Here is a 22,145-nt window from a genome sequence, read left to right as displayed (position 1 = left end):
GTTAGCAGTATTCAGACTGGTGCTGCTATGAATTCAGTGGAATCACCAGTACACATGCTGGTGCTGTGGTGGGTTTAGTGGAGTCACCAGTACACATACTGGTGATGTTGTAGAGTCAGTGCAGTCACCAGTACTCAGACTGCTGCTGTTATGGGTTCAGGGGAGTCACCAGTACACATACCGTGACAGGAGCACCAGTATTGTTTCTCTTACTGTCACAGCCATTGGCATGTCGTGGACCCCAGCACTCATACATTGGTGGTGGTACTGGTGCATGTGTGCAGATGGGAAACTGTTACCCGGTCCCAGTACCACTGTGAGACCAGGAAGATATGGTACTGTAACTCGTACTGGTGTGGGTATGAGCCTGGTGCAGGTGCTGGTACTGCTCTGGGCACAACAGGGCCACTGGTGCCAGTTCTAGTGACCAGTGGGGCAGGCATGGCACAGCGGTGGGACCAGTACAGCACCACCTGCCCAGTACTGGTACCAGAATGGAACTGGTGCTGGTAGGAGAGTGAGCAAGGCCAGGGCACAGCTGCCAGTGCCAGCCCCAACACGGCAGGGGCTCCAGCATAGCACTGGTGCCAGCAAGCTCTGTCTCTTACAGGGCTTTCTTCTGGCTGGTGTCGCTGCTGCTCTCCTCGCTCATCTGGTTTATCGCAGTGAAAGCCAGCGACCCCCAGGATGAGCGGCTGCAGAAGGGGCTCCTGATTTTTGGGGTGATGTTCTCTGTGCTGCTGCAGGAGGCCTTCCGCTTCCTTTACTACAAACTCCTCAGGTAAAGGCATCTCCCCCACTGTGCCAGCACTGCTGGACAGTCTTCCTGGCTGTGGTGGTGCCAGATTTTGTCTGTGAGCTGCTGAGTTGGGGGGAATGTGTCAAGTGTGGCACCAAGCTGCTTGAGCACTTACTGAGAGTGCATGGGTGGCACCTGTTTTTGTGTGTTGACCTTAGTGAGTCTCAGGCGGTGGAGCAGAGCAGCCTTAAGGTCTGGATGATCTGGTGCCCTGACCAGCCTGGGACACTGTCTCAGTGCAGCCTTGGCAGCTCCTGCCCTTCCTGATACCAGTATTTTGGAGCATGGCGATTTGAGCTGCCGGGGGGGCACATGCTGCACCCTGTCCTGTTTATGGACACACACTGTGCTGTCGCTGGGCAGGCAGGCATGGGGAGGTGTCCTTCATACCCTTTAAATTTTGCAGATGAAAGGTGGGAGAAGGTTTGGGGAAGCTGTCTCCGCAGGCTCATGCTGCTCCCTGCGGCAGGGCACTGCTGGAGGCGGGCAGGCAGAGGGTAGCAGAGCTCCACGGAGCAGCCTCTGACATCAACCACTGCGTTTCCTTTGCCTTGCGGATCTCTGGTCCCGAGTGCTGCTGTCCTCCCCGGGCTGAGGAGCTGTCTGGCATGCTCCTTACCTGTCACACCTCTAGTTGGTACAAATCACGAAACCTCTCCTCTCCCAGTTTCTCTCCCCCAGGAGCTCTTTGAGCTCTTCCCTGCGCCACCTCCAGTGTTTGTCAACATCTTCTTAGTGTAAGTGCGAAGATCAGGTAGAGCCTCCCTCACCTGCAGTGGGGCCGCTTTCCATGCGGGGGTGCTGCTGGCCTTACACCCAACGTCCTGCTCACACCAGCCCTGCTCTGCCGGGCTGGCTGGCACTCACATTCCTCTGTGGAAAATCTTTCTCTGTGGCTTCACGTGATTTTCACATGCCTGGTTTGTCTGGTGGTGCAGATGATCTCCGTGGTGGGTGTTGCTCGGGGAGGGGGAGGTTGCCAGGAGAGTGGCTGCACCATGCTTCAAGAGGCGGTTTGTCTGTGCTGGGCTCCAGTGTGCTCTCACCCCACAGGAAGGCCATCGAGGGGCTGGTGGCCCTCAGTGAGGACGGCTGCTCCCCCATTTCCATCCAGCAAATGGCATATGGTGAGTGTTGTGCAGAGCAGAGCATCCTGACCTCAGGACAGGGCACAAGGCTGGGCAGGGCTGAGCATGGTGCTGGGAGCAAAGGGAAAGTTCTCATGCCAAAACTGGCTGGGATTTGTGTGGGGTGGCCCTTGGGGAGGCTCAGAGCTTAACAGTGTCCCTGTCCTGGCAGTGGCTGGCGTGGGCTTTGGTCTCATGAGTGGCGCCTTCTCCATGATCAATCTCCTGGCAGACGCGTTAGGGCCTGGCACTGTGGGTATCCATGGGGATTCACAGCTGTATTTCCTGACCTCAGGTGAGTAACTGGCACCCTTTGCTCACATCTCTGCCCCAACACAGAGGCAGCAGACTGTGGGCTGGAGTTTTCCCTCTTATGTTGTTTTATCCCTGGTGCACCCTCACTTTGCCTGAGCCCCTTACAGTCCTCTGTCACATCTTTGTGCCAAACTCTTCTTGCTGTCCCTTATGACCCTCCCTGTTCTTTCCCTGTCTCCCATGCTCTGGGTCTGACCCAGTCCTCCCAGTCCAGCCAGACTGCTTCTCTGCCCCCATTTACTGACTTGTCTCCATRCCTTCCCCAAGCCTGCAGGCCAGGTCAGGTGGGTAGTTCCCTGGTGACACTTCACTGCTTTTCCCTGCAGCTTTTATGACCATGGTGCTGATTTTCCTTCACACCTTCTGGGGGATCCTCTTCTTTCACGGCTGCGAGCACCGGCGCTGGTGGGAGATCGCAGCAGTCGTTATCATGCATCTCACTGTTTCGGGGTCGGTGAGTAAATGGGAGTAGGGCATTGCACCAGAACCTATATGCAGAGTACTGGTCCCTGTGCTGGGAAAAAACAACCTTTGGCACTTGCAAAGCAGCTGGCCTGCACAAACCAAATCCTGGGCCTGATGTCCCCTGTCCCACTCAATTCRCTGAGGTGATAACACTGCCACACATCCTGTCCCTGTCCTCTCCTGCCTGCTCACCCTTCTCTTTGCCTCTCTCTGCAGTCGTTTTGCAACCCCCTGTACGTGGGCAGCCTGGTGCCCTCCTACCTGCTGATGGCTGCTGCCGCTGTCTGGGCTTACCTACTCTCGGGGGGATCTGCACAGAACCTGCGGCGCTTCCTGCTCTGTAAGTGCTGCTCCATAAAGGGGGCGGGAGACACTTTGGGTCCTGTGCGGTGCCAGGACTGGTGCTTGGATGGCAAGAGGTTGTCCCTRTGGTTCAGACAAGGGCATCATCCCCTTGTCTCCCACACCAGAGGAGCATGTAGTTTTTGGGGCCATGGTCAGGTTGTTGCCTCTCCTGGAAGGARTGGGATAAAGAGTTTGGTGAAAGCTCACCACTTCTCTTCTTGGCTCTTGCAGGTTTACGGAGTGGAGCCAGCCCCCAGCCAGGATCCTGAGGCCCTGCAGGATGTTCCAGTCCCCATCCACCCCTACCCTTCCCTCTCATCCTGGCGGCAGGATCGGCCATCACCTTCTTTGCAATATCTTTTCTCCTGGACTGGGGGACCCTGGCCAGCCCTGGCGGGGCAGGCGCTGGGGTCCAGCTGTGGCAGCCAGCCGACCGGTGTGGCTGAGACTGGCTCACTCCAACGCCCCTTTGGGGGTCCCCGTAAAACATCTCAGTTTTGGGGGACCCGACTTTGCTGGCCCTGCCGTGAGCTCAGCCCCAGTTAGCCTGCCTGTGACTGCCGGAGGCTTGAGCCCAAAGAAACCCATCGCTTCTCCCCCCGCTGCCACAGATGTGCTGCCCCCCCATGCCAGAGCAGGGGGCCTGCGTTGCCTCCTCACTGCAGGTTGGAGGAAGGGGCTTTGCAAAGAGCTGCCATGCCCTGGGTYGTGGCTGGCTGCTGTAGTCTTCCTTTCTCCACCTCTCTGCCCAGTCCTGCTCCCTGCTGCCCCAGGAGCCACGGTCCTGGTGCTGACCTGCAGTAGCGCAGTGAGCCGGCATCCTGGTGCAGCAGGATGGTGCTGGGGCACCCTTGGGTACTCACAGCATGCAGGATGGGAGGAGGAGAGGGGAAAAAAGACAGTATCCAAARGGCCCAGTGGACATGGAGAGTGGTGGAGGGCTTGGGAGGAGATGCAATGCCACAGCTGTTGCCGGCACAGATTTGGGAGGGGGTTCAAGGGACCATTCCAATGGATCATTGCCCTCTCCTGTTCTTGGGGATTTTCWGGCGGGTACCAGCCCTGGTTCTGTGCCACAGGGCTGGGAGGGAGAAACTGCCATCGGGCTGAGAAGGCAGTTTTATCCACAGTGGGCTTTTATACCAATAAAATTAAGTACCACAGACATTCAGGGCTGTGTGTGACTATAGTTGTTGCCCTTGTGGGGAGGGTACAAGCAGTGGTGACAGTGGCTTGTTCTGGTGTGACTGGAGGAGGATAGTTTGGCAGTTGCAGACCTCATTTGCCTGCAGGCCTTTCTCTTGYGCTGTCTGTCCTAACAGTGACTGAGCTCTAGCTTTGGGGTGAGGCTTTTGAGGGCTGCAGACCTACAGGTCCTCTCTCCTCTCCCCTTCCCTCCCCACCCAGTTTCTCTTGGTTTTGCCGTGGCTGTAAAGCTCGCTGGGACTGCATAAAGCTGCCATGGAAGGTGGAAGGTAGCCACGGATCTAGGCTTGTTCTGGCTAATTTCTCTATGATAAAGCCAGAGGTGAGCTGGGTGGGGTCTGGCCAGCAAGCAAGCAGTGGCTCTGCCACCTTCAGCTCTGCCTCTCTTCAGCCCTACCAATGTTTTTCCAGTGCTYTGCACAAATAAGAGGAGGAAGAAGTCCCAGAGTGATAGAGGGCAGGGCTGGGCTGTGCAAGAAGCCTTGTGCTGCTTRCTCTGGAGCTCTGCCCGGTGCAGAGGCTGATGCTGTCTTTGCTGGTTGGGAAGGGGTCCCTGCACACCTCTCTCCCCTGTGGGTCCAGCTGCACCAGGGTGTTCTTTCCTGCCCCCCGGATTCTAACAAAAACAGCAGAGACAGCTGGTACCATGGGAGGCTTTTATTTTTTTTTTTTTAGTAGTTTTTACTTCATTTTATAACAAAAATATCTATTGGCGTCAAATGCTATCCCCAGACAAATAGTGAGTGCAGCCCATGCAGCCGAGGGTTGCTGGAGCACTGGCTCTTCTTGACCTGTGGTGCAAGTGAGGGAGGTGAGGTGGCGGGCTGAGCCGGTGGCGCTGGGACTGCCACAGAAGTGTGGAGTTTACGCGGTGTTCTCAGTGCTGGCTGCAGTGTAGATGACCTTGGATTTGGTCGGCGAGTCCAGCCTGGTGGGGGAAGAAAGAGGGAGGGACTGTTAGACCACGCAGGGAATCTTTTTGCCTGAGACCACCCTTAGGCTTCGTTCTCAAGTCCTGGACCTATCCTGCCCCCATCGCTCACCGTGTGTTCTGGCTGCGGTGCTTGTAGATGTACAGGAGGAAGGCCAGTGCAGTGACAGCAAAGAGCACCCCGAAGAGCACGGCCAGCACGTCTCCTGCAAGCCAAGCACAGCCGTGTTACACTGGGGGTGTTCCCTGTGGCTATTCATTTAATAAGATGAGACAAGAAGCCCAGGGACAGAGGGGACACGAAGGAGCAGCCTCGGCTGAGCATGCTTACCTGCATGAAATGAGCTGGAGTGTCCTGCAAAGGAGACAAAGACCAGAGCATGAGAACCAGTGGCATGGATGCTCGAGCAGCCAACAAACCCACTGTGGCTGCCGGTCCCCCAACTCAACACACGGCTYCCCWGTTCCCAGGCAGGTACASCCCAGTKCCCAGGCAGGTACASCCCAGTTCCCAGGCAGGTACACCCCTGTCCACCTTCCCCTCCGTAGTGCCAGCCCCTCACCTACCTGCTGCTGCTGAGTCATCACCGCCTGTAAAGAGAGACAGTGCAGTCAGGAGGTGGCCTGAGGTATTTAAGGAGGGTCAAACCTGCAGGCCTTYGGGCCCCACTTCCAAAGCAGGACTCCTCACAAGATTCCCTATCACCCACGGGGCAGGGGAGAGCTCCTCCAGAAGCCTGCAACATTTTCKTTTGCAAGAAGCCCAGCCCTGACACCCTGCCAGAAGCATGAGGAAAGGGAAGGAAAAGGATCCCTCAATCCCATCCCACACCTGAGCCCTGCTGAGCCCAGCCAGAAGCTCCTCCCATTGTTGTTGCCACTGCCTAGGAAGCATTCAGGGTGCTGAGCACTGCAGCGTCCCATGACTCCACTAGACCTTATAGGAGACCGCAGAGAGGGATGTGGGKTGAGCCGAGCAGGCAGCAGCCATGGGGACAATTGCCAGCAGCTCCCAGGGAGGAGGCAGCCATCCATTGTGGGTTGGGCACCTGGCATGGGGATGGCTTGGTGGCCCTACATGCTGGGAAGGAGCTGTGCTGGGCAAATGTTTACCCGGCACAAAAGCATGGCTTTTAAAGAGCTGCATTATCATCTGTACACGGCTCGGGTGCTGTGCACAGAGTGGCACTATCTGTGGGCTGTATCCAGCTACATGGCTGCTGCAGGAAATCTGCCACCTCCACCCAGCAGCCGGGGACAGGACCAATTGTCCAGAACTGRGGGTGACTGGGAAAAGATCAACAAGTGTGGGTGCAGAAGGTGCAGCTGCAGAAAAWACGAGATGTGACCCCACAGCACTCCCATATCGGTGCTCAGCAGCCCCAGGGGTAAAGGGGCAGTTAGCACTGATTGGGGAGAAACCCCCAACAATCCTGTGTACACAAGGCAGGGGACCAGTAATCTCATCCAGGASTACTGGGACATTGTCCTGGCACTTCAGGAACAAGGGCTTTGTGACTTTGTTACAGTGGGGATCTTTGTATAGAAATAGCAAATAAGGAAAAGAAAAAAAGGCAGAGCTATGCAACACCCCCCTTGCCCCAGCACTGGGAGGCTTTGGAACAGCTTCTGCAAGAAAGTGGTAAAAGAAAGGCTTGGAGGTAAATGGAAAATATGATAAAGTATCTAACAGGTTTACCAAAGATAGAGCATGCCAGCCTAACCCGATATCCTTCTTTGATAAGTGATATTCTAGACAAAGAAAATGYGGTAGATTTTATCTCTCCCAGCTTCAGTGAAGCATTTGAGGCAGTGCTACATAGGAAACTGCTATCCAGGCTGAAGACCACAGTGATTAAAAGCCTACAGCCATTAGCCAGTCGGCTGCAGGCGGGACGGTGAGGGAAGTGCCTTGCACCGCAGTGTGTGGTTATTGAGGCATTGCCCAGAGGCCTGGGACCAAGCCTGTGTGCTGTTCCTATTAGTCACCTTCACAAAAGGTGTAGGAAATGCCATCAGGACGGAAAAGGAACAGGATGTTGAACAGAAAAATCCTAGTGACCTCAGGGAGCAGCAACGGGCAAAAACTCAGTGATGCAGAGCGATAGTCACACCTGAGGATTAATTGTGATTACTACCCACGCCTGAAATCACCAATGCAAGAAAGGCCTTCAAGGAGAAATAGAGGGTGGGCAGACAGGGAYTGTGTGCCTGGACAGGATGGCTGTGAGGCTCCACTGGCAGAGTGCAGCCTTCAGGAGGGGTGCCCAGCACTGCCCATTCTGCAGGATTTGGAGGAGCGGTGTTCACTGCAAGTTTGTACCTCTAGCAACTCCTACTGGATTTATCTGTTGCATTTGGGATTGAAGTGCTTGGCTGTTTGCCTTTGCCCATGTATCACCTAGTCCTGCTACTGTTATATCTATGAGACAAAGGATAAAATAAGTTTCTGGAAACTGATCTTCCCCTGGCAGGGTGAAAGAAGGGCAGAAAAGGGAGAGAGCAGGACCCCAAGACCAGTTCTGCCACATGTCGCTTGCCAGGCACGTCTAACCCATACAGGTGCTGCATTTCTGTAAGAGCAGAAGCGCTGACTCCTGCTGCTTGCTCCATCACTGCATCCCTGCAGCTGGAAGCAGCCTGAGCACACTCAAACACTTCTTACCAGTGGGAGAGTGCTTCACTGAGAGGGTGGTCTGGAAACTCGCCAGCATCCGTCGCCCATGCATGTTCTGCACTGGCCGATAATTGTTCTGCAGAAYCTCATTGTCATCGGTCCTCAGGCTTGAAAACAGCATTGACATCTGGAAGGAGAACAGTGAGAATGGAGTGGCACTCATCCCACCTTTGGGAGCCACATGAGCTGCAGATCACTGGCAYAGGGCACCTGCACCAGTTACAGGGAGAGGCTGGGAGAGACCCAGCAAGGAGCTCATTGCCTTGACAGACCTGGCGATGAGAGAGCAGCATGGTCTGGTTGAAGATTGTCCATTTGACTGTCTGATAGCAGGGAGGGGTGGTCAGAGAGCCATTATAGTGGAAGTAGAATTTCAGGTTGGCYGGCAGCAGACCTGCAATGTTGAATCCAGGCACCAAGGTTTCCTGTCCTGGGGGAAGAAACATCATGGGAGTGAGACGGKTACAAACCCCTTGGAGGACAACAACATGGAGATCATGGGCAGTCTGGCACTGGGGAAAGAGCTGTGGGTTTGCCCTGGAGGCAGGACAAGGCATGTGGGCTGCCTGCTGCAGCCGTGCTCTGCCAAGCAGCAGATTTCTCTGCTGGGCTGCAGCCCCTGACACAAAGCATTAGGTGGGACAKGGCCTTACCTACTTCTTGGATTTCGGGCAGGTGCTTAATTATTTCATGGTAGTATTGGTTCTCCCCATGGCCAACCTGCAACACAGAGACCCCACGGTAATGACAATGACAGGGACAAATGGACACCAGCCAGTGATGGCAGTGCCAGCAAGGAGGTATCACTCCTTGGGAAAGGCACCATATCCTGGTGACCCCTGCATTCTGTTGGGGCTCTTCTGCCCTTTCTTTCCGCTTATTCCAAGGTGCATTTGCACCTCTGCCACTCTCCAAAACTGTGTCCAACTGCCCACCCTCGTCCCATCCTTCCCCTGCTGACCCACGGACCTCACCTCCAGAAAGGCTCCGAGWACAGCCAGTCCATCTGGGTGAACCATCGCCTCTGTAAAGCTGTCATACTTGGTGTTGTAGTGGACCACGTGGATCTGGAAGGAAAACATGGAATCCCGATGCAGGATGGGCACCATTGGGAGATGCTCACACCCACAGGGCTACAGCCTGCTAATGGAAGGGTTGTGAGAGACATGAAAATGTGACAAGTACTGCTCCAGGGAAGGGAAAGTGTTGGTGGGACCAAGAAAATCTGTGGCTGCAAAGCAGCCAGCATGAAGCTGTGCCTGCAGGAACTCCCCTGGTCAGGAACAGCAGGCCAGCACTCTGTCCTGCACACCAGGGGCTTGTGCTGCAGAGCTGGGCTCAGTTTGAGGACAACAGCTAGAAAAGGAGGGATAAAACCAGATGAGAGCTGGCAGAGCAAGAGGACAGTGTGTACAGAGTAAACAGTCCCTGTAGCTCCCAAGGCAGGCTCACAGCCTCCAGGGAAGCTGGCTTCCGCAGGCTGGGGACTGCCACAGCTCCTGCTGCATCAGCCCAGGRCCAGGCTTCAGCATGAATCTGGCTCAGCATCAAAGCGTGGCCTCCTGCACTGAGCTGCACTGCTGCAGAGCTGCACTGCTGCAGGGGTTACAGCCCGCATCCAGTGACAACCAGAGCCATGGGTGAAAAGCATGGCAGCATTCCAGTGCCWTCCCTGCCCGGCATCAAGAGATAAAAAATGGATCCAGCGCTCCAAGGGCTCCTTACCTCGGCAGCAAAGCGTCGGCCATTGACGGTGTGCTCCGAGCCAGGTCCTGATGGGGACCCCCAGTGCAGATGCAGCTGCACGGCTCGGTACTGCTGGGCATAGCCACCAGTGAGGGCCAGCGACTCGGGCAGCTCAAGGACAACTGCAGAGGCAGAAGGAAGAGGTCAGTAATGCGACAGAAAGCCCAGTCCGTGGCACAGGTACACAGAGGAGATGTCTCAAGGGAAACGGTCACCTTGGGCTTCTAGAAACTGGTCATAACAGAAAGCCTTGCTTTCCTTCTGTCATGAGGCTGTGGGCAAGCCTGCCAATGTGTCAGGGTTCAGCTTCTGACTTAAGGTTGTAGGATACCTCAGTAAATACGTCAGCTTCAAAAATAGCKGCTATGAAAATGCTGGAAAGTGAAGATCCCCTCTGCAAAGACTCCCGGGGCCAGCTCCAAGCCAAATGTTATCCAACAATTTATTCAGTAAGTGAGAATAATATAAAGAGACCGTGGACAAAATTCATAGAGAAAGGTACTGGCAGAATGGTGAATATCTATGAGAGCAGGGCAGTTGGACAGAGAGCTGCAACTCTTGGCAAGCTGGGACCTTTCAAGTAAAAAAGCCTGCAAGTGTCTGACAGCCCTGGAGCTGGTGGCACAGAAGCACTAAATATTTTGAAAGAACTTAGAGCTGAAATCTTGGCCTGTTTGGACACCACAAATTCATATGTTGTTTTTCTTTACCTTAATGTGGTTTATCCAGCTATTTTGGACTTACGCARCATTGAGGCAAATCTAAAACTGAGTGACCTGGATATGTGGCAAAAATATCAGGAGCATCTCTGGACCCTGGGAAAGGCTGTCCTATCCTTTTAAGCACCATTTYCTAATTTTTTAATGTAAGTTCTTTTCCTTTTTACATGAAATGTCCCTTAGCTAAGGTACAGATTTGTGATTAACCACGTAACAAAGTTGTGATGAGTCATTGGTCATCCTGAGTTCCTTGCCACCGGTTCAGAGATAGAAAACTCAAACACAGGAAGTGAGAAACTGTTCCCTCCCTAAGAATTTATCTGCTTTTAAATTTCTTTTGTATCGCTAAACCATTGTATTCCTTCTCCTGACTACCTGAGTCATTTTCATGCCTTCGAAAAAGCTTATATAACATATATACTTTGTTACCAAAATGAGTAACTGTGCAAGTAACTTACTGGACTTGCAACTTTTTATTTATTTATGGSTTTTCATAAAGGCAGACCAGTCGTTGCCACAATAAAAAAAAAAAAAGGCATCTTAAAAGCATGTAAGAAAGTACTTTCCTCCTCCCCAACGAAAATGCTCTTGCTGCTTTTCTAAACACCAAGCAACACCAGATGCCAGGGTGTCTAAAATAGCAACTACTGAGCTCAACTAGTTTAACTCTGCAGGCACATTAGGGCAGGAGGCCGTAATATTGAGCTGTGTGCATGCACCATGCGGCTGATCTGACCATACACAGCGAGTCTGACCTGTCAAGTTTGCTGTATACACAGGTCAGCTCCATCTCGTTGGCTACCAGGGCAAGGAGGTGCCTTATCACACGGTCAGCAAGTTCCTAGGTCCTTTTCTCCATAACCTTTTCTTAGCTTGGAGACCGGCAGACACCAGTGTGCACAAAACATTCTGCTTCCTCCAAGAAAAAGCTGGTGGCAACCAGATCCAACCATCCCCAGCTGTGGAAAGATGTGGTTTTCCTCCATATCTGGCATACTGAGGCTGATACTAAAATAACATGAACAAGCTGTGTCCAGAACTTAACAAAAACCATTCTAAAGCTGGAGAAGCGAAACAAAAGACCTGTAATAATTTCTGAAGATCTTGAGATAGAATTCTTGAGCTCAGACTTAAWGTAAGGTAGTCAAAGTTGTGCCCTGAAAGATTGATACAGGTAACTTAAAGGCTGAGTCACATCTAGAGAGTGATGAGTCCTTTGAAAGTGAAATGTGGGAGAGGAGCCTGCGTCAGAAATACCAGAGATACATTTTTAAAGAAGATATGGAGTTAATGATTTTCTGGAGCCAGCTCCCAAGACTCAGTACATCTCTGGGCTTCTCACTTAGYCCAGGAAAGCACACAGACCTGCAGAGGTTCTGATGCTTTCCTTTTGGCCTTGAAGGCAACAGGGCTGCAGCCTGCAAGACAATCTCCTTCCCTGAGCCCAAGGAACAGACATCAGAGGAGACCAGTCCTACTGGGAGAGTGAGCATCCATTGCTTGTGCTCAAGGCCTTGCAGATGCCTTTGCCCTTACCTGTGTGCCCATTGTTCTTCAGCTTGAGCAGCTTGTTGGCAGGCAGGCTGTAGCCAGAGAGCTGGATCGGCCGCAGGTCGGGGCTGAAGATGGCCTGAGCTGTGTCAACATTGACGGGTGACTGCTTGGTGCCCCCACAGTCCGAGTAATCCTCACTCCAGTGCTTTATGTCTGGTGCAAGCAGGAACGGGAGAGACTGTCAGTGAGATGGCCAGGGTGAGAAAACCTCCAGAAAGAAGGTTTGGGGGTGCTGGGGAAGGGGACAGGCACCGGCCAGGGAATTAGCCATGCACATAAGGTTAGCTTCCATGAGGTTTGCTTTGCCACCATGTGACTGAATGTAGCTGTACCAGCAAAGGTCTCGCAGCATGGTGAGCTGCCAGGAAAGTCTATTTTKGGGGTGTTTAGGAAGAGTGCAAGAAGATCATTTACAAGCAGACTTGGCAAGCTGAGGATCTGCTGCCCTGCAGCTCATCACACACTCACTGCCTCGCACAGCCTGGCCTCTRGCAGGGATCACCCCCACTGCTGCTCCAGCAAGGTACCACGGTGCTGCTGGGCTCTGTGGCCAAAGGGCCAGCTCAGTGGCTGGGATGGCTGCTGAAATGGCCACCTCTCCCCTGGGATAAGCATGGCTGATTCCCCTTTCCGTGGGCTGCTTMTAGAGTGTCATGGGCCAGTGCAAACCTGGGCTGGTCTCCAGGCCAGCGCCTTGCAGGACCTCTGTAAATATGGAGCTGGGCATTATTAGCTGACCCCAAACCCAGAGGGATGGGGCATAGCCATGATGAGAGGCCAGGACCAGGCAGGATGGGGAGGGAGGGTGACACAGGACAGAGGTGAAGACAAGCTAATCCCTGGGCTGGTCAAAGTCCCAGCATGGACTACATGTCCGCAGCCTGGGGAGCGCAGCCTTTTCCCCACTTGGCACAGGATCAGGGGAGCTCCTGTTCAGGGAGGAGCCCTTCCCTGAGGGGCATCCCCCCCACACACCAGGGCTGGGAAAGCCCTTGTTGGAGCTGCTGCTTCCTGCTGAAATCAGAGCAACCCCTGGCTGTTCAGCCCATCTGTGCCTGACTGCGGGCATTGTGTCAGGGTCAGGCAGCAGGGAAGGGTGAGTCGTGGAGTGCGCACAGAAGCCCTGGTAATCATTAACCACGSCTGGCTCAGGCCCAGGATCTGTTGGGTAGTAGGAAAAAAGCAGAAGTAACTGCAGGGTATTTACCTTCATAGCTCCAGTGGCTGTGGCCTTGAAAAAAAAGAAAAGAAAAAACCACATGAATGGAAGGGAAAGGTTGTCAGCAAACACACCTCTGCCAGGCAGCCGGTCTCTGGGCTCCCCCTCCCTTCAATCCCCCTCCCCGCCTTTGCTTCCCCACTTCTCCCTCTGTCCCAACAAAGGGCACGTTCCCAGAGGGTACTGCCTCCTTGGAGCAGGGCCAGGTCCCCTGCAGTCGTCACTCAGAGGGAAAACTCCAGGGCTGACATTTTGTCATCATCATTAAAAAGGAAAAATTAGAGGTAATCAGTTTCCATCACTGAGCACTTTGGCAGCTACTCCCAAGCAGCCAAAATCTGCCACTGCCCCAAGACAAGGGGATGGGGAGTTTGGGCAGCAAGATGCACTGTGCCGTGCAGACACCCTCCTCCCACCTGGGAAAGCTGYCCTGGGACTGACAGCAGAGGAAGAAAACGAGCATCAAAACCTCTTTACACCAGTGGCAGTCCCTACAGTGGCGATGGGTTTTCCTGGAGCCTCCTGTTGTAGCTCCTGTGAGCATCCAAACGCCTCCACAGAGCTGCACAAGGGTCCTACCAAGAAAAACCCTTTCCTTAAGAAAAACAGGAGGGATGGTAGGGGATCCCATGCCAGGACCTCTGCATTTCTTGTGTCACCCATGAGACCACAGCAAGGCAGGATGCGACCTGAGCTTCCACAGCTGCTGCTGTGCCCACTGTGCAGATCTAGAGGGGACAAAGCCCTCCTGGGAAGGTCCTGAGAATGCCCAGCTCTCAACAAGCTGGCTCTCACACTGTCGCTCTCCTCCAGAGCTGCCAGCAAYGCCCAGATTCCCAGCACATCACTGGAGCTGGCCTTAGAAGTGSACCAGAACCCTTTCTCAAATGTCCCTGACCAAACATCTTACCTATCACCAGCCCTTCTAAGCAACCAGCTCCAGACAAAGGGATGTGGGGCTCAGATTTGCCCCAAGCAGGGAAACATGGCCTAAAAGGATTATGTGCCTGCTCTGACTGGCACAACAGGTAATTCATGGGCTCCTCCTCTGACTTGTCCTTACCAGCATGTTTGTCACTGCAAACAGGCTCTTGGCACTTCCCAGCCCACGAGTTCTGGGAGAGGAGAGTGCCAGGCTGGGACAGGTTTGGGGCACAGAGGGACATTCATAMGGTGGCAATGACATGGAGAAGCATTTCAGAGGTGCAGGTGAGTCCCCAGTGTCATCTCTGTCCCTTGTGGGGCTGTTTGCCTGCCAGCCTTGCCAGGATGCAGGAGGGTCTCAGCAGGAGCTGCTCCAGCCCCCATCCCTGCTGCTGACAGGAGCTATYGACACCCACTTGCTATTAATAGGAGTGGATTCCAGCTCAGGGGTGAGAAAGGAATGAGCGAGCTTTCCCAGGCCCAGATGTCCCATGGAAGGGCCTAAGCCCAGCAGGATCCTGCCCTCCACTCAGCAAGGATCCAGGCACGGGCACTGCTGGGGGTCTTGGTGCATTTGCTGCTCAGGACAGTGGATGACCAYGGCCAAACTGGGCTGGGAAGGGCTGGAGGGTGTTCAGGGGCACTGTGTGCTGCAGAGATGGGAACAGATCTCAGGGCTCCCTCCAACATGACCAGTGACTCACCTCTGGCGCATTTTTGATGCTCAGGAGCAATGCTCGGGAGTCCCTTGGGTATTCCCAAAGGCATAGGAAGAAGGACCAGCAAACAGAGGRCTGGGCAGGCCACAGCTGCATGCACCAGGACACATGTGCCCCAGGACAGACTGCAGTGCCCTCTCTGTGTCTGCTGACACTGCCCTGGGATGCACCCAGCTGTGCAAGCAAGCTGAAATCATTTATCTTGCCCACCTTGCTCACACAAGGCTTACCTGCTACCCAGACACTGACTGTGCACCCAAATCCAGAGAACACAGACCCTCCTCTGGAAACACCCAGAATCTTCTCCCACACTGCTCCCACTCTCCTGGCACTGTCTGCACAGAGGAAAGCTCACATTGGGGCAGTCCTGGCACAGGTGAGGCACAGCACCCCAGGGCTGGCATGTGGTGCCTTGGCTCACTGCACATGCCTCAACTGGCACGGCCTGCCCCGACACCCCACTTTTTGCTCACCTGCAGGGACTCTGCCTTGGCTGAGAKCAGCTCAAACATCATATCACGGATTGAGCAATAGCACCGTGCTGACACCTGCCCTGCTGTGTCAGCACTGTGCCACCTACCCCAGCTTCCCACATCTCCCAGCACTCATCCATTCCCACAGCCAAAGAGGCTCTGGGTCCTCCTTGCAGTCTCCCACCAGCTCAGCTCAGCACACCCCAAAGGCTGCAGCTGCACCCAGGAGCCAGCTCAGTCAACCCCAACACAACAGCCTTCCTCAAGGATGTCTCGGTACCGAAACCATGAGCTCTCATCCATCCACTGAAGCCCCGTCGAGTGCGTTTTTTCCCATCCTGCGGATCTGGGTGCAGTGTTGGCACAGCGAGGCCGCCCCTCGGGCAGGCGTCTCTCAAGCGCCGCTGTGCAGGGCTGGGCCCCCTTGGACACGCACCGAGAGCTGCAGGAGAGCCCCGAGGCGAGCCCAGCCCGAGCGCTGGGTCAGCTCTCAGCATCAGCCCCTGCCTCGGCACGGCTCGGACCGGCACGGCTCGGAGGAGCCYTCCGCTAACTACTCTGAGCCCTTCCGCTCGGAAGGGATTGGGGGCATTTACAATCTCACAGCCCTTTGCCATGAACATTAATCCACTACCCTGCCCAAGAGCTGATTTGCATAATTTCACTCTTCCTCCCACGCTTCCCGCCGGAGCACGTATTCTCCTTCAAAAAGCTGTGTGATGCCAGGTCTCCCTTCTGCCGAACTGCTGCCGCTCGCCCTCAGCAGCGGGTGCTGCAGCTCTCTGCATGCTCTGCCTCACCTCTGAGCACCCACCGCCCCGGCAGGGACTGMAAAACGCTCCCAAAAACGTAGGGGGAAACAACCCCGGTGATGCGATGCGCACACCGGGGGATAACGTGCAAGGAGAGAGCTCCTTGCAGGGGTTCCAGCAGGAAAACACAGTCGGGGGCTGTCAGGAGCTGCCTCTGCCATTGCGGACGAGAACGCCTCCGCGCTCAACCGCGCAGAGCCCCCGCTTCACCTGAGCACTGCCTGCCGCCCGCCTTTCCCCAGCAGCTCGCCATCCAGCCAAGTTTCCCACGAGTTTCCCTGCTTCACACCCTCCCTTTGTGCTTTCTCCTGCTGTTCCTTGCTCCCACTCAGCCCTCCCATTCTGGGATACAGACTTTGCTGCGAGTGCCAGCTCCCTTCCCTCCTTGACATCCAACACCATCCAACAACACTTTCCTGCCGAGTTCAGGCAGACGCTGCCATTACCAGCGTGCTGCTCCGCATGTCCTGCAGCCCGGGAGGAAGGGTAGGAGCAGCTTTTGGCAGGGTGACGAGCCAGCTCAACCACTGGCTGCTGCGAATCACACATAGGAAAGGCACTGATGCAGCAAACTGCTCCCAGGAGACCTCACCAAGGACTCACAGGGATGGATTGTGCACCCAAAGGACTCGGGATCATCTGTACAGACCAAGAGGCAACCCCTCAGCAAAGCCAGACAACAAGGAGACCAGAAGGTTTACCCTATAGGTCTGCACCTCCCATTCTGAGTTTTTCATCTGTTAGGGGCTAATGAGTTTTTCATGTTTTAGTCTGAGGCTGCTGCAAGGCACCTGACAGCACTGAAACACATGTGCTGTTCACAGCGTGGATGCTGCCTGACAGCAGCACCGCCACTGGTGCTGCCTGCTCTCCTCAACTCCACGAGTTGGAAGGCTCGTGTGCGGCAGGCAGAGCAGCGGGCACACTTCTAACACTTCCATCCTGCTCTCTTATCAGCCGGGCACACGGTGCCCTGTGCTCAGCTGCAGGGAGTGCTGGCATCCTGCCAGAGCCTCCTCATCCCACCGGGACCCAATCCTGAGCCATACCTGGGTCAAARCCCAACGGGATGAGTTCAGCTTGCAGATGGCCAGGCCAGGAGCACCTTTCTGTGCCCTGTGTGTGGATCAGATCCAGGCTATGGAGGGATCAGTGTAGCATACAGCCCAGAAAAGAGGGTAAGTGGGGTATTATTCCTAAGGTTTAGTAAGCCAGGAGGTACCAGGACACACAGTGATAAGCAGAGTTCAGGTCCCAGCTTACAAAACACATCCAGACACCGTGTCCCTAGAAAGAAATAACCTGATCTCGGTGTCTGACTGTGCTCATGGTGTCCACAGTCAGCTCTCCAGTCTGTGGCAAACATGGCACGGGCACMGGGTCTCGGCAGCAGGGTGCATAATTTGAGCATCCTTCTGCCAAGCCCCACAGGAAGTCTCTCGATGGGAGGGCTGTGCCATCCCGGCCCCACCTCCATCCCGGTTTCTCCATCCAGACACACCCCGTGCAGCAGCACCCATGTACTTTCAGCCCGTGATACCACCCCATGTGCTGCCAATGGGGGCTCTGATCCCCCCTCAAGCCTGGCTGCATTAAAGCCCCTTTGTGTTTGTAAACTCTGACCCACGGCAAGCCCTTGGGATCAGCCTTTAATCTCTCACTGGTAGCACAGGTCACTGCAGGGATTGTTCTTTGTTCTTCTGASGGAGAACTGCTTGGGCTGTGGAGCCCAAGACTGTGCCAGCTCCCCCCGAAAGGGGCAAGGGTTTGGGTGGAGGAAGGCATAGGGCAGGCTTTACTCCAGGGCATGTTCCTGCTCCTTCTGAGCCCAGCTGCTCCAGCAAGTGCTGGGGGAAACAGGAAACAATCAGAGTGCTGCAGAGAAAGGGCTATCCCAACAAAAGGGATAAAAATGGGGAAATCCCAGAAGACAGATCAGTGCAGGGAGCTGGGGCAAGAGATGAGTAAGGAGTATTAAGCAAGAAAAAGAGGTTCACTTGGAGGAAAAGGACATTGGGGAATGAGCAAGAAGAGGACACTGAGAGCGAGACACATCTGAATAGGAGTGAGAGTAAACAGGGAGTGGGAGTTTCTGCTTCCCAAAGACACACTTAGCACAGAACCCAGGTCTCTGGGCAAGCCAGTCATCTCAGGGAACAACCCTATGGCAAATCCCTGAGGATGTGCACAGTGGCCAGGGCCGGGGGGCCACCAGCCCTACCTCGTGCACAAGCCTCAAGGGAACCAGCTCATCACCCGATAGAGRTGCTGAGACATGCAGGTCCTGGCACCCAGCAGGAGCCTTGGAGGGCTCCAGCCATGACCTGCTTCTCATGGGACTCCATCCAGACCTTCAGCCTCTAACACTGGTACAGCATCAGCTACCTTGCCTGTCCCCTACTTACCTCTGGATCACCTCCTTTCCCCTTCTCCATCCCAACCCCACCACCCACCCATTCCCAGTYTCACGGGGTGTCCAGCCCTTGGCCAGCGCAGTGCACCGGTATGTTGGACGCTGGACAGCCTCCCACCCTGTGGCCTGGGTTATTTAATCTTTGTGGCAAAAGCCGYCTGCATCCCCATCTCTGTAAAGTGCTCAGCCCGGCAGGCTCTGGTAAGAAAAGTGATTCATTTCAATTACAAAAGCAGCTCCTGGCACCAAACAAATCCCGGCCGTTACCACAGGGCAGCTGTCCTGGCACAGGTCAGGACAYCTCCTTACCAGAGGCGAAACCAAGGACACGCTATGAGGCTGAGCCCGGGAAACMAACCTGCGGGCAAAGTGGGGACAAGGAGCATAACCAGCTACGGCAATGTCCCAGTGCGGAGCTCAGCCCCGGCGAGCGAATCCCCAGCGCTCCCCCAAAATCCCTGMGGAGCGCTGGCAGTGCCACAGCCTCCAATCAGAAAAGGCACCAAGACCAAAGACCCRGGACTTTCCCCCTGAACCCATAACTCTGAAAGCCCCCACACCAGCAGCAAGGCATCTCACGGCGAGGAGGAGGGGCACACACAGCCCTGCAGCCCTGCGTTCTGTCACGTCCCCCGTCCCCCATCGTCAGCCATGGGGCAGTCCAGCTCCAAGTCTGCAGCAGGGCCAGGCGCCGTTCTTGGAGGGCCGCGGGGGGACAAGGTGGATGCGGCGCAGCCCAGCAGACAWGCTGCGGGATGAAGGGGACCGCCACCGCTCACCACGCCGGGGTGCAGGGCTGGAACCTCCGGGCGGTCCCCGAGAGCGAGCGGGGACTGCTGAGTGCACAACTTTTGTACCCCCATCTCAGGAAGCSCTGAGCCCCTCGGTCTGATGCGAGAGGGACTTAGTGAAGGAAATGGGCTGTGGACAAAGCGAGGGCCCAGCCCCYGGGCAGGGGTCGGGCCAGTCGAGCCGCACGGGAGTTGGCGGGAGCAGGGACAAAGGCAGGGACGTGCTGGGGGGTGCACCGCCCGCAGCTGGGCGATGCTGAGGGCACACATCTCCAGGGGGGCACGCATCTCCACGGGGGCACGCATCTCCACGGGGGCACGCATCTCCACGGGGGCATCTCACGCTGGGGAGCACCTGGAGCCCAACACGGGTGCAGCAGGAGGTACAGCAGCCCCCTCGCCGCCAAACCAAGCAAGAGGAGAACTCCCTGGCACTGGGAACACCTCTCCAAAAAACACAAGCCTTGAGACATCCCAAATCCAGCACCCCTTGCACTGAGGCGCTCCACTCATCAAGGAGCCCCAACTCAAAAAGGGATTATATGATTCAGGGGATCCCTTGTATCAGACACCCCAAACTCAGTATTGGGGTGCTGCACGCATCAGGGTGCTCAGGCACCGGCGATCCCAAACTAAGCTCCTGGGCATCTCGTGCACGGGGACCCCAAAGGCAGCAGCGGGGTGTCCCACGCCTCGTGGAGCCCCGCGCACTGAGGGACCCCCGCTCACCTTTCCCCGGGGAGTGCGGGTGCTCATCGCCGCCGTGTTCCTGGTCGCTCTCGCTGTCGGAGCCGGCATGGCCCAGGGAGGGCAGGAGCAGGAGCGGGAGTAGGAGCGAGACCCGCAGCGCGGCGCGGTTCATCTCCGACAAGTGCGCGGGTGCGGGACGGCGGCTCCGTGCCTGCCCGCCCGCCCGGCCGCACGTAAGTGAGAGCGGGCGGGGAGGAGGCGGTGGCTCTGACTCACGCCTCCGTTACCTTTTATAGGGGCTGGAGGCAAAGTCTGCCGCCGCATGGTCCGGCCAGGTGAGCCGCCCGACGCGGGACTCGAACCCGGGACTCCCCCCAGGGGTGCCCCCACCCCACCCCGGTGCCCGCCGGGACACGCGGGGGAGCCGCAGGCGGGGAAGCCCGGTCGCTTCTCAATCTCCTCAGCCTTGAGTGTCGCCTCTCCTCGGTGATGGATCAAGGATTCCTGCACCGTGGGGGTCCTTGTCCCCAGCAGTGGGTGAAAGACCCCTCAGCCATGAGTGTCCCMTCTCCTCAGAGATGAATGAAGTGACTCTCAGCAGTGGGTGTCCCCTCTCCTCGGTGATGAGTTTGGGACCAGCCAGCCATCGGTTTCCACTCTCCTCAGCAGTGGGTGCCCCCTCTCCTCAGAATTGGGGTTGGCACCCCTCAGCCAYGACTATCCCCTCTCCACACTGATGGGTGAGGGGTTTCTTTATCATGGGTGTTCTCTCTCCTCAGAGMCATGAAGAATCCTTTGATAGCGGCTGTCCCCTCTCCTCAGCAATGGGTGAAGGACCCTGCTGCATTGAGGTGCAGACCCCTCAGCCRTGGCTGTCCCCACTCCTCAGCAGTGGATGTCCCCTCTTCTTACTGGTGTACAGTTAAGAAAAGCATTTCTGTGAGGTGACAGGATGACACAACTCCACTTTGAGCAGAAGTCTTTCTCCTGCTCCTCAGAAGTTACAGGAAGCATGTGGGTGCTGCTCAGTGTGTGTATATGAGTGTACCTGGATACCAAAAATGACTGAGCACATGAACAACAGACTGTGGTCCAGGTTGGTAGATGCAAACTGCTGCACATTTGGTGTAGTCAAGGATGCACAGCATTAAAGGTGGGCTTTAATCAGCTAATAAAACTCACAGAGGAGACCAGAGAGTCATGGTGATGGCAGCTCACCACTTGCCAAGAAAAAAGTGAAGTAAGCATCAGGGATTATCAAGAAAGAAACAAAAACCAAACCAAAACAGTAAAACACACCCCATCCTGCTGCTGAATAAATCTTGGCCAAATCTTGCCCGTGGTTTTGTTTCTCCCATCACAAAAGGGTCAGGAACAGAAACAGCATGCATGAGGCCCCAGGGCTGTTTGGGGGTGAGGGTGGTTTCCACATAAAGAARGAGTGAAGCAGGCATGGCTGCCCAGCCTGGTGGAGTCAACTCTGTGCCTGTAGCATCCTGGCTTGCATGATATTGGAGAGGAGGGAACGAGAACTTTCTCTCTCGGGATAGAGGATTTACAGCACACTCAACTAAAACAATCCAGCAGGAAGTTTGAGTCCAACCAGCAAATTATTTTTTCATGTGGTACAAAAGGGAATGGGGAAAATCCTTTCCCTCAGCGAGTAATTTGTACACACACAAAAAGGTACCAGACAAGTTAATGGGATATTGTGCCTTGCTCTGCGGCACTGCCACAGTCCCAGCTCTGTGCCATGCCCCACAGGCTCCACGCCTCTGCTAAACCAGTTTGCCCAGCTCTTTCCAGCCCAAATCACTGGTCATCCCAACACCTTCCTTTATGAACGTGCTCAGCGTAGCTGTGTGAATGCATCCATATCCACAGGCTTGCCATCATTGCAAAAGGGCCCAAGATCCATCAAGTGGTACAGAAGATCTGGCTKGGGATGGATTTTGTGCTGGGCAGGAGGAACCCGTGCCAAAAAGCCAGCAGCTGGGAACACAGGCTGCTGGCCATTGGCAACCTGGCACCATGGGTTTGTGCCTTGGGCTGTGCCAGAGGTGGTTCCTCCTTCCTGCCATTGCTGGAGAGCTGTGTCTCTGGGGTGACCTGCAGGGAGGATCAATGCATTATTCTGCTTTACCTTGCTCCTKCCAACACCAGATAAATGGAACCATCACATAAGAAGACATACCTTTGCCAAGGCTTGAGGAAACAGGG

General features: G+C 55.3%; 2 protein-coding genes across 2 annotated transcripts in view; one reads left to right on the top strand and one right to left on the bottom strand.

The window, feature by feature from the left end:
• The window catches only part of LOC130575583 (gamma-secretase subunit Aph-1b-like), a 4,926-nt gene extending 1,118 nt beyond the window's left edge, over positions 1-3,808 (top strand). Inside the window, exons 2-7 of the mRNA XM_057369555.1 lie at positions 611-781; positions 1,853-1,926; positions 2,099-2,221; positions 2,568-2,695; positions 2,923-3,046; positions 3,283-3,808. Coding sequence (XP_057225538.1) covers positions 611-781; positions 1,853-1,926; positions 2,099-2,221; positions 2,568-2,695; positions 2,923-3,046; positions 3,283-3,320 — 658 coding nt within the window. The 3' untranslated portion in view covers positions 3,321-3,808. The remainder of the gene's footprint in view (positions 1-610; positions 782-1,852; positions 1,927-2,098; positions 2,222-2,567; positions 2,696-2,922; positions 3,047-3,282) is intronic.
• A 1,089-nt stretch (positions 3,809-4,897) lies between these two features.
• Positions 4,898-20,190, bottom strand: CA9 (carbonic anhydrase 9). Its single transcript, XM_057369553.1, has 12 exons — positions 19,965-20,190; positions 13,092-13,115; positions 11,867-12,037; positions 9,591-9,733; positions 8,840-8,932; positions 8,519-8,585; positions 8,138-8,295; positions 7,854-7,992; positions 5,756-5,779; positions 5,520-5,543; positions 5,301-5,394; positions 4,898-5,185 (listed from the first exon to the last, which is right to left on the bottom strand). The coding sequence occupies exons 1-12, from the start codon at positions 20,095-20,097 to the stop codon at positions 5,122-5,124; spliced, it is 1,134 nt and encodes a 377-aa protein (XP_057225536.1). The 5' UTR covers positions 20,098-20,190; the 3' UTR covers positions 4,898-5,121.
• Between the last annotated feature and the right edge of the window lie 1,955 nt (positions 20,191-22,145).

This window comes from Malurus melanocephalus, unplaced genomic scaffold (genome assembly GCF_030028575.1).
Source record: "Malurus melanocephalus ecotype Western Australia unplaced genomic scaffold, MMel_1.1 scaffold_113, whole genome shotgun sequence".
Classification (NCBI taxonomy): domain Eukaryota; kingdom Metazoa; phylum Chordata; class Aves; order Passeriformes; family Maluridae; genus Malurus; species Malurus melanocephalus.
The sequence above is the reverse complement of the archived record's forward strand: the minus strand, read 5'-3'. Positions and strand labels throughout refer to the sequence as shown.